Consider the following 12,519-nt stretch of genomic DNA (forward strand, 5'->3'; position numbering starts at 1 on the left):
AGAGTAGACTTGAAGCTACCGTAAATTAAATTAACGTGGCGTCAGTAGCTCTGTCTGTAACGTTAACGAGTCTGCAAAAAAACAGCGAGTTTGACAGACAAACAAACGTTATTAGCTAGCTAACACTACATAAAACAAACACAGAAGAAAGGCTAGATACGTCGGACAAGCATGTTTACCAACCGTTTAACCATTTAAATTGAAAGTAGTCGGCCGAAAACAACGAGAGGGTTTGACAGCATTTATTTGACAACACGCACATTTAAACCTGCCGCCTTCCCCAAGTGGTACCCGGAAGTAAATTTGTTTACATGGTGACGTCACGGTGATTTGGTCTATAGACCAAACAATTTAACAACTAATTGATTAATCTAGAAAATAATTGACAGATGAATCATCAATGAAAACAATCATTAGTTGAAGTCCTAGTTCATATATAATAAAGCAGTAATGAAATGTTTATGAATGACGGTAAAGCACACCCTCTTGTGCAATATTATCTTGTGCGATTATTATTAACAATTACCAACAAAATAAAAGATATAAACAAAATGTATTAATATTGTAGGCCAATTCGTTGTCAAAATAAAATACTTTTAGACTACTCCAGCAAGGAGGTGGACTCTTAGTAACGACCTAACAACAGAGGCGCTTTCTAGTCACTGTTGAGTCAGCCAGCCAACTTGAGCTAATGCTTTGTAGAGGTCATGATTTTACAAACTGAATAAATACATAACCATAAACTGCCTTGCTCATGGACACATTTATAAATACATAACCATAAACTGCCTTGCTCATGGACACATTTATAAATACATAACCATAAACTGCCTTGCTCATGGACACATTTATAAATACATAACCACAAACTGCCTTGCTCATGGACACATTTATAAATACATAACCACAAACTGCCTTGCTCATGGACACATTTATAAATACATAACCACAAACTGCCTTGCTCATGGACACATTTATAAATACATAACCATAAACTGCCTTGCTCATGGACACATTTATAAATACATAACCATAAACTGCCTTGCTCATGGACACATTTATAAATACATAACCATAAACTGCCTTGCTCATGGACACATTTATAAATACATAACCATAAACTGCCTTGCTCATGGACACATTTATAAATACATAACCATAAACTGCCTTGCTCATGGACACATTTATAAATACATAACCACAAACTGCCTTGCTCATGGACACATTTATAAATACATAACCACAAACTGCTTTGCTCATGGACACATTTATAAATACATAACCACAAACTGCCTTGCTCATGGACACATTTATAAATACATAACCACAAACTGCCTTGCTCATGGACACATTTATAAATACATAACCACAAACTGCCTTGCTCATGGACAGATTTAGCTACGTCTTCGAACTTCACATGTATTTTTAGCTAGTAGCGCCATATGTCATCGACTCACTGGCACAGCTGATGAGGTAGGATGGCAGAGCGTCTAGTAACGTCAACTTAGGGCTGGGCGATATGGCAAAAATATCATATCACGATTTTTTCAGCCAGGATCATGATCCACGATCTTATCACGATTCTATTTCATATTGGTTTTAAGACTATTTTGCAAGTTACTGAACAGTACAAGTACAACCAAACTAATTTCAGGGTTCATATGGTCATGAGAAACCTGGAAAAGTCATGGAAATTTAAAATACAATTTGTTACGCTGAGTTTACAATAATTCATGTGCTAAGAAATAATGTTCACAAGCATGCACATGCTCACTCTATCAATCTATCTATCGATCTATCTATCTCTCTATCTATCTATATGTATTGGTTCACTATTATTTAGGCTATACAGTAGGGTTGGGCGATGGGATGCAGTGTTTCCCATACACAAAGGAATTTGTGGCGGGCCGCCACAAAAGGATTTTGACCGCCACAAATAGATGTTGACCAAAAAAAAAAAAAATTTTTTTTTTACAGTGCACCTGAACGCAACATGCAAGATACCCGCTGAATAAGTGTCCAATAAATGTTCATGTCATTCTGGCCAATACTTCTGTTATAGCATTTCAGTATGGAATATGGAATATCTTTCAATAATCTATGATTTAGCTGCTAAATTGTCAAATACCGCCATCTGCTCGCTACCCAGGCACTTATGTATGTACTTAACCTAACTAACTTAACCTAACTAACTATCCGGTGTGCACAACATTGTCAGCCTAAACTCTGGCTGACACCCCAAAAACCTACAATCCGCTACAGAAAAATGTATATTGTTTGTTTATTAACTGGCCCCTCGCCTTCTATCATTTCACGAAAGTGGCAAAGCAAGTTGAGTATCCCTGACCTATAGGGAGAAATTTAGTTTGTCATTGTAAACCCACAGCACAGTAATGATGACATGTTCTTCATAGATCTAGCCTTTTAATTTTGCTCTTAAGCTTTCTCAAAGTACACCAAATTCATGCATTTTACTTTAAAATGTTAAAAAGAAATCTTGCGGGGGGCCATGCCCACGCACCCCCCTAGGGGGTCTGCGGTCCCCCACCACAAATACTCCAAATCCTGTGGGAAACACTGGTATGAATATACGGGCTATCTGCGATTGAGTCCACCGTCGGTTGCTTTTGTGGGGTGATCTTTCACGTGATTGTTGTCATTTTAATTAGCTAGTTTAATGGTGAGAGAGAGAGCTCTGTCTGACATGCGGCTCGGCACGTCACACACACACCACAGCGTTGAGGTTAAAGTCGAACTGAACCCGTTCGTCGCGTGTGTCGGAGTCCGTTTCAGACTGAAAACATAATTTGTCTGAGATGACAGGTTGAGAGGCGGGTCATAGTATCATGTCGATGATTTTATTTGACAATTCTGGGGACTGGATTGGGCTTTGGCCAATCCTGGCGTGTTCCGCCTCCAAATCGAGTGGGATTCAGCATGTTGTGGCACTCCCCTCGGGAAGAGCCTGCTGACGCGAGGTTAGTGGCTGAGTGGAGCTCAGCGAGCCGCAGGCAGCCAGCTGCCTTCATGTTGCCGAGCAGAGAGTGCAGCCCGTCGGCCTGGAATCTCTGAGGTGCGAGCACTGACAACCAGGCTCTCGGAGGCGCGCGCCATTATCGCTATTGCAGTAAATAATATTCCTGGAATGCAAGTTTTAACGAGCCAGTTACATTTCTTTGCATTCTTAGACATTACCGTTTGATTTAGTTTGCATAATTGGTCAAGTTAGTAGTTAGTTTATGGGCTAGAAATTCTGCCAGATGACAGGCACTACTGTAGGCGCCATTTTCCCCTTCATTTGGAAGAGAAAGTTATCCTGAAATGAAGATTTGATTGACAGCTGCCATGTCGTGATATGATTGGCTGAAATGGGGTAGAAATTTGATAGTACTAGGTGACGTCAGCAAACTGTAGATTACTGTTATGAATGAAATTTTGAAAATTGAACTTTTGATGTGAAAAAGTGTGAAAAACTAAAGAAATTCGATTTTTGTGATGTTTTTTTTGGCATAAATTATTAAATAGGTGCACTGAATACCCAGGTATTTGAACTAAAAGAAAAGAAAAGTCATTTTTGGGTTCAGCTCGACTTTAAGCAGTGAGGGGGAAACGGAGCAGAAACACGCTCACCTGGGAATACGAGGCAGGATGACAGCAGATTAAGAGCAATGCGTCCTCACATTTAAAATAACTGCCCAAATCTGACTGAAGCAAATGAAACTCAAACTATAAAGCAGCCATAGATATGATTCAGACACTTTTTACACTCTATCTGTCTCTCTACCCGCATGTTTGTTTAGTGTGTGTGTTGTGTGCGTGTGTGTGTGTGTGTGTGTGTGTGTGTGTGTGTGTGTGTGTGTGTGTGTGTGTGTGTGTGTGTGTGTGTGTGTGTAAAGAGGTTTCATTTGCGTTCGTGTGATTTTCATCGCCATTTATTATAAGAGCATTGTATCGTCCCGGGGTGCGTCCCCAAATTAATTTCTATCGTCCCTAACGCTATTTCAAACGTCCCCGGGATGAGGGGAGGTCCTGTCGAGCCCTGGTTAAATGTGTATAGCCTCTTCTAAACATGAACTGTGGATTATAACTGTAGAATCAGGTCCGACTATCCGCCGCAGTTACCCTGCTAGACATGACTCAATAAACCGCTTAATCACTTTCTAAACATGGGGAGAAGCTCCGGCGCGGTTTGGAGCACAGTGCTGCTGCCTACTGCAGAGGAAAGGTAGGCTACAGAATAGGCTACAATTCTCTGCTCTGGAGAGTGTGTGTCAAACCAACCACCGCTCCGTGTTGTCATCCTCCGTGTTGCTCTGCTGCGCTCACGAGTCGCACTTTGAAGTGAAAAGAGGGAGGAGGAGGAAAACTTTGGAAGCGTCTTTCAGACATAGAAATGCAACTGATAGAATGTGCACTGCATGTAGCGCGATTCTAATGCTCTGTCTGGAAAGGCAGATCATGGAGCCATTCTAATCGTTAACGATCTAAGATCGTCATATCGCCCAGCCCTACGTCAACTCTGAATCTTTTTTCATTTGAGCACGCCTATGACGGCTAGGTGTGCTGTTATGCTGATTTGAGCATGTTCTAAATGTCTATGTGACCAATCGGATTGCTTGGTCGGAACTGCCCGTTGTATAATTAATGCCATGGATGTGTCTCGATAGATTAATAAGGATAACAGTCGTGACAAATAGCATTTAAAATGCTTTAAATGTTCATGACAGACATCAGACTCCCAGAAAAAGTAGGAAATACAAAATTTGAAAACTTTCTATTTAATGCTATTTACCACCCCTGTGTTGCCACTCACTAGCCTTGTAAAACATGGTCTGGGTACAAGCTGGGACCCTGGCTGGCACTGGACCATCCAACCCACTAGGCTTGGCATTGGGCCAAGCCTGGACCAGACCTACCCAGCTGGCAGGATGAGGAAGGGGCATGCTGGGGCTACTGAGCTGGTTGAGGTTGATTGCATGTGTATATCTTCACAAGTGTGCAAGCGGGCACACGCATGCATGCATGCACGCACGCACGCACGTACACACACACATATACACACACGCGCACGCACGCACACACACACGCACATACGCACGCACGCACACGCATGCACGCAAACACACACACACACACACGTACACACACACGCAAACACACACACACACACACACAAACAGGTCAATAGGTGTTCCAAATAAACACTCAAACTGAGCCTGGTCTGAGGCAGCGAGCCATATGAACCTGCCTGTTAATGGGAAAGACAGTGAAAGAGAAAAGGCGAAGCGCTCTACTGTAGATAGAGGCTGTGGCTCTCTCCCCCAACAGGTCAGGGACAGATCCAACCCTCTTGGAGCGACAAGAGCCAGCAGTGACAAGTGAGCGCGACAGGGTATATAGACAGGGTATATAGACAGGGTATATAGACAGAGTGTAGCCATTGTGAAGGTCACTATAATGGGAGAGAAATGTCCCCGTTAATGAGAGCAACTCTTGACCGTGTTCTTTCAGCTCGGAGCTACAGACCAGAATGTGGGGAACCGCTGTACGTAGGAGTTGAAATAAGAGGGATGTTGTGAGAGCTTGACTGGATCACAGACAGTCACACAGAGAAATACATGACTGATTGAGTTGTTTTCATTTGAAAAATCCCATACATCTTCCAGTTTCATTTCCTCGCATTGAGGAGAGTGTGAGTGGATGTTAAGCCGGCATATTTGTATTCACTCTATGAAAGTTCAGGGCCACCGCTACGTACAAGCGACCAACTGAGAAATCCCCACAGATGTGTTCAATTGAATTGAGTAAAAAGCTCGATTGTGGTAAATATGTGGCATATTGGTAACGAGTGCTCAGGCTTCAATGAAGTCATGTGTCTATTTAAATGAATGTCACTGGAATGGAAATGGAATAAAATGAGGTCTGTGTGTGTGTGCATAAAGGTGTGTGTGTGTGTGTGTGTGTGTGTGTGTGTGTGTGTGTGTGTGTGTGTGTGTGTGTGTGTGTGTGTGTGTGTGTGTGTGTGTGTGCGCGCGCACGCGCACGCGGGTGGGCCTGTGTGTGTAATGCTTGCTTATCTGTGTGTGCTGCAGGCTAGGTGGTACCAGGTGTGGTGGCATCATACACACATAGTAATACGCACACGCACGTGTGTGTGCACACACGTACGCACAAAAGGTCTGTCTGATGAAAGCTAGGTACCATAATAATCATCAAAGCCGCACCAGAGACGTACCCAGTCGTCCGATAGTTAAATGCCCTAGCCGCCCACCTGCACTACTGAACAGTGCAAGACCCCCCCCCCCCCCACACACACACACACACACACACACAGAGTGGACCTAACCAGCAGTGTACCATGTTCAAACAAGAACCCAACCAACCAAACAATCAGGCTGAGTGTTCATAAGAGAGCCAACCAACTGTTCAGTTCACAAATGTAGGGCTGCACGTCAGTCTGCCACACAGCCACTTCCACCCCGCTCAGGGTCACTTATGACACAGGTGGCACAGCAGTGTGGCAAAAGGCAGAAGAGCAAAAAAGAGCTAGCCGCTCCATGGCTTTGGTGCAGTGTTTGCTTGTTGTATGTGTGTTGGCCTTGGTGTGTTTGGCTGGGACCAGGTGCTAGCTGGGTCTGGCTGGTTGAAGTGGACCAGGTGCTAGCTGGGTCTGGCTGGTTGAAGTGGTCACCACCGTTGTGAGCGGATGAAAGCAGGTGAAAGCTGTGGCCCCTATGTTGTAAACTGCTGCTGCAGTGAAGGAGCGTTGCCAGGCCAACAGTTGTGGTGCAGCTGGATAACTGCTGACTAGGGATGGGTATCATTAAGGAATTAATGATACTACTACTCTTATTGATACTGCATATCGATCCGGTACTTCAACGGTACTCTCATCGGTACCTTTTAATATTTTGAAGAGAAAGTTTGACGAGAGAAATGTTTAGATAAAATTGCTCGTGTTTCCACGTTTAGCCTACTAGCAAAAGATTTATTGCACTACTTGTGATAACGTGACTTGTCAGCATCAACTCGAGTGAAGTACAACCAGACTTGACTTCTTTCTTAGCGTGTTGCGGTCTCTCCTCGGCTCAGCTGCCTTCCCTTCAGCGTGTGCGTGTGTGTGTGTGTGTGTGCCACTTGTGTGTGTGCTGTGAGCCCAGACCCTCCCTTCTGTCCCCTCAAGTCAGCAGCGAGCTGCCTGTCTCTCCTGAGAGAGAGAACGCAACGCGGAAAAGAGGATCTCTTCTCTCGTTTGGAAATCGCAAAAACACATCATAGGCAGGCATGTCTTATGGAGTTGGTGAGATAAAATGTGCAAGACAACGTTTATGTAGCAATTATTAATAGGAAATCTATTTTCTTAATTTCTCCAGTAGCCTACCGATAAGAGAACCGTTAACGTGAAAGCTTATTGATCCTCCGGTATTTACAAATTTGGCACCGGGGGCCGTTTGGCAGCATCCCCACCTCACGGGAGCATATTGTAATGATTTATACAGAAATGTAACTGTTTAAAAGTGATATAATTGTCTGGTAGACGTGACCTCCCTGATTTCTAAGTTAAAACAGCCCCGAAATATGTTGGGGATGCAATCCTTGGCGGCAAGTGTCGCAGACGCAAATTAGAGTCCTGCCAAAATCATCTGCGCCCCCAAATGCCTGCGCAAACGGGATTTGGGCGGTCTTAAATACCAGAATTATTTACGGGTGTCAGGGCTTAAAATTCGGCACGGGATTGCGGGAATCCCGCACATTTTCCCGAATTCCCGCATATTTTCAATTTGTAAAGGGGGAATAATCCCGCAATGGTTTGCGCAGAGCCGCAGACCGATCTACGGTATGTTTGTGTGGAACGGTGCTTAATGCATTCAAATCACTGGCCGGACGCTTACACGGGCGGACCAATTTCACTTCCGTGGCCAGTTAACAACAAACATTAGCATGTCCGCTCTGTCCGCTCCCTCTCTCGACATCAACGCTCCTCTGCTGATTTCTCGGTGGATACAGACAGCTGCTTGCAAACATGATAGATCGCTGGCTAAAAAGGAAAACTATGTCGTCAGAAGGGGGACCCGCTCTGATATCGATAATGACGTTAATAATAACGTTAATCCTCCTTATGCCGAGTGCAAGTGATGTCAACGTTGTTGTCGCCACTCAAATGGCGTTTCTCATAAAGCAGCCGTGAAAATCTTTTGGAAGCATTTTCAATAAAAAGTGAAACGACACACAGATAATGGTTTATAGTGGATTTTCCATGCCTGTCTAATTCACTTCAATAGAACTCTACCCAATGCAAAATTCGAACAGGTTTAGTTGCCAGTAATGACATTAAGTAAGAAAGGCAGATGTAGTGAGCAAAGGTGGATGATTTAATATTCCATTACGCTCTGACCTAACCAAATCTAACTGAGACCACTATTGTGAACACAAAACAAAGAACACTTATGATATAATATGATATTAGTGTTTTATTAAAGTGTATCACTCAATACAAAAAATAAAGGCTTTCATAGAACCAAAAGCCTATGGCTTAGTCTGCAGAAAAAACACGGAAAAAAGTAATTTAGACTCAGGTCAGGGCTCGACGTTAACTTTTAAAAGTGGTTGCCGGAGGGGCAATCTGGCAAGAGCTTTTGGTTGCCCGAAAAAAAATACGGTTGCCCAATTTTAGTCGCCTTATATTTTGAGTAATTAAGATACTATGCAGTCATAAGCCGGCTTAATAATGACGATGTGACAGAAAAGTAAGTATAATAGTATATAGTATAGTATAATAGGCCTATTCAGTGTGCGCACCGGGTGTAGTAGTAGTAATAATGATAATAATAATAATAATAATAATAAATTTGTGTAATTTAGTTTTCTAAACAAATCTTATTTTTTGTTTTTATAATGCATTTGCACTGAAAGGATTTGTTTAACTTGATATTGGGATGTCCTGGTCGAGGTGTATGTTGTAGGCTTGTTGTAGGCTACATGCTTTGCAGTATAGCGTTAAGCTGGAATTATGCTTGAAGTTTGGACTGTCGCACGGAAATGAGAGACACTGAATCTTGACGAGGAAACGTGTGGAGCTTTTATACACTGTGTGGGTTTCTGCTCGCGGAAGTGAGCTGGAGTCTTGAAAACTCCACTTTGTCCGCCCAGCCGCGTCCACGTAGTTACACAATTCGGGGTGTGCACGGCCAGGCGAAAACCGTCTGCACAGGAGCCTTGTGGAGGGGCGCGTCTGCTGCTTTGAGTCACTTTTCCGTGCGGACACTCGCGGTCCTCGCCAATGCGGGAAGCATAATGAGACCTTTAGTCGGGGCTTGGACCCATGCAGCCAGACTTCATCTGCTTTTGACATCTTCACGGTGCGTCTTGCAGCCGCTGTGATTGTGTGCGAGCGAGCAGCCACCTGTCCGAGTCAGTACTCGTTAAACACACCGCACGTGCAGCATGCATCACGTAGGTTCCGACTGGTAATTAGTAACATCGTTCCGATTGTAACAGCAATAAAATGTCACATATATGTCACTCACAACAAGTATTAAAAGATATTTATTTGGTGTATATTTTGTTGTTTGCTGCTGTACATATTTTTTTGCATGTTAAAACGTGGTTGCCCCTGGGGCAACCAAAGGCCAAGAAATGGTTGCCCTATTTTTTTGGGTTGCCCGGGGCAACCGGGCAGCCGTTAACGTCGAGCCCTGCAGATGTGCATAAACTACTTCCTTTTTTAAATACAAAAATGTGAAATTACAGTATCATCACTTATTGGACAGGAGAAGCAGGTATTTGTTGGTTATACTATAACTGACATAGTAGTTATATACGTAGATATTATAGACCATATAGACATAGTTATAGTATCGGCTGAAGAAATACCCCCCAAAGTCTATAGATCCCCCCAAAATATATAAATCCCCCCTATCTGAAGAACATAAGGGGGGAATCCCCCCCCCTAGTTTGCAAAGTGAATTTTAAGCCCTGGGTGTGACCAGGCAATCCTGGGCATTACGTCAATCAAAACCAATCAGATTCCCGTCTCGCAATGGCTGTTTGCGCGAGGCATGCAATATGCTGTAATTCTCTCCATGGGTAATAGAGTGTACTCACTCGTGCGAGGACAGAGGGAGCTTATTGACAGATCGTCTGTGGTGCCAACGACCCCCCGGGTTATGAAGGTAAATAGCCTTGATATAGCCTCCATTGTCCAACAAGTTTTCTCAATTAATTTCCCTCTTTGCGATGTGATAAAAGTTTCTCAGTGAGTTATAGTTGATTGCCTCACTGAATTATCTGCTAATACCCAATTTTAGCAGCATAATTTGATGTATTGGCATGGCAAGGCTGTGCGTAATGACATATCCAAAATAAATTCTTTTTTGCACTGCGCTGCGCTGAGATTACAGTGTGCTCCCAGCGCAGCGAGGTATTTGCGCGTAAAAGGTCCTTTTCAAAGCTCTTAGCGCAAAGTAATTGCGCGCTGCTGACGATAGGATAATGCCATCCATCCCCACATTTTAGCGCTGAAACGCGTGCTTTGGCATGTGGCAGCCTATGCCCAGTACAATTATCACAGGCATGCGCTTGTGTCCGCCCCCAATTTGCATTGCGCACAGCGTTAAATGAGCACAAACGCTAAATTCGCGCTTTTGGGAAGATAGGGCCCTGTGTCTTACTTCTGACAGAGCTGGTTGAAGAGGATCTTGGGATTAACCGGGCCTTTCCCTGGTTCCTTCATGCTGTGGAGGAAGAGGAACATGGCCGAGGTCAGGGGCTCTGGGCTGGGCAGCATCACTGTCAGTGGAGTCTACAACAGATGGAGTCAAAGGGAAAAGTAAGCCACAATTATTTCTAGATTTTATGTTATGGCAAGAATTCCAGAGATTATGCACGATAGAAGGGAAGGATTAGCACCACACAGGATCCAAATGTAACTAGGGTCGCCCAATACAACTAAATACAAGTGCAAAAGCCACATTCTACATGACAGCCAACATGCCTAGATGTGACTCACTCTTTGTAACTTTATGTAACCGGAATTGAACATTTCAGATGTTCACATCGACTTCCTTGCGCTACATGGCATAACTTTATGTAACCGGAATTGAACATTTCAGATTTTCACATCGACTTCCTTGCGCTACATGGCATAGTATTCTAGTTAGACTGGAATTTGCTAAATAAGGAGAGGCATACACTAAGGACATCATCAAATGTTCATAGTAAAATTTCAGGTAGTATTACATTTACTTCTTACAACTAACAGGCCACGTCTTTAAAGTTAGACTGGAAGTTGGCAAAATGGAGAGAAATACAATAGACTTAAAATATGACCAGTTCAACAGATGTTCAAGAGAGGTTTGATATCATTGCAGTTGTTAGTGAAAGGATCTTAGGTGCCTGAGACTCAGACCGATTAGTAGGATATACATTTAAAAAACAATGCAATTTGCATTTGGATAATGGTCCAACCCATTAGGGAAAGGTTATGTGGTTGGAAATAGACTATACTCTGTTAGAGATGGGTGAGGTGATGGACAGCACATGTACCAGGTTGGCCTCAGCAGGGAGGCAGATCCTCAGCTTGTACCCTTTCTCCTTTACTTCCTGGATGAGGTCGATAAGCATGTGTGTCTGGGACAGGTTCTATGGGACAGAATATAATTATTTTAAGTCTGTTAAACATTTCATAGGCCATAGTAAATTATTTCACAGCTGTACTAAGTAGCAGTAGATCAACACATCAATCAGGTATGTGTATGTATGTTGTTAACAGATCAGGAAATAATTTTAAAATGGTTTACACTTCATAAAAACACAGGAGCGCATCAAACCAGTCTTGTGATGATTTTATATGTAACAAATAACAGACAAAAAACATCTCGAAAAAGAAGGAAAAAGAAAAGGAAATAATCGTTTGATGAAATGAAATTGTATTCACACGTAGCGAGTGGCAATGCAAGGTCATCAATTAAATTAAATACACTTGTGAAATGTCTCCATTTTAGGAGGATTGTGGAAACTTGTGTGAGTTTGTTATTCTGAAAGAGGCTTTCAAATGAATCTATCATGTGAGTTTGAAATGTAGAGGAGAGAACATCCTTGGTGACGACATGAAGCAGCCATTGTCCATTCATGTTAGAGAATCATCTTTTCCTTCCCTTTCTACAGATATTTGTTTTGTCACATCCTGGCAATGAAGACAGTTGCTATGGGAAAGACACAATGGAGCTGCATTGTGAGCACAGACACAGCTCGTCCTCTCACAATTATGTGTTTTCACCAGAAAGATTGCAATTTTCAAGGAGACAATATCACCAGACAGAGGGAGAGGGAGGGAGAAGCATGTAAAGCGCGCTCACTCGAATTTCAATCAACAAGCAAGGCCCTGAGGGTGATTAACAAAATGGTGGAGGGAAAAAAACAGCTTCATTGTTGAAGAAGAATGTCAGCTTGCAGTCACCATGACTCAACCAGAGAAAGACTAGGAGGCTTTGTAGCTGGTTTGTATGGTGAACATGCCGT

The 12,519-nt window shown here is 43.1% G+C and overlaps 1 protein-coding gene across 2 annotated transcripts in view; it reads right to left on the bottom strand.

Moving 5' to 3' along the window:
• Window positions 1–12,519, bottom strand: part of usp45 (ubiquitin specific peptidase 45) — a 122,350-nt gene that overhangs the window by 46,920 nt on the left and 62,911 nt on the right. For both annotated transcript variants that reach the window (XR_014552681.1, XM_083635969.1), the window contains exons 7-8: window positions 11,545–11,640; window positions 10,671–10,801 (exon numbers count right to left, since the gene is read on the bottom strand). Coding sequence is in view for 1 of the 2 variants with exons in the window: in XM_083635969.1 (XP_083492095.1) it covers window positions 10,671–10,801; window positions 11,545–11,640 (227 nt within the window). In the remaining variant the exon portion in view is untranslated. The remainder of the gene's footprint in view (window positions 1–10,670; window positions 10,802–11,544; window positions 11,641–12,519) is intronic.

This window comes from Poromitra crassiceps (genome assembly GCF_964638095.1).
Source record: "Poromitra crassiceps genome assembly, chromosome: 1".
NCBI lineage: Eukaryota > Metazoa > Chordata > Actinopteri > Beryciformes > Melamphaidae > Poromitra > Poromitra crassiceps.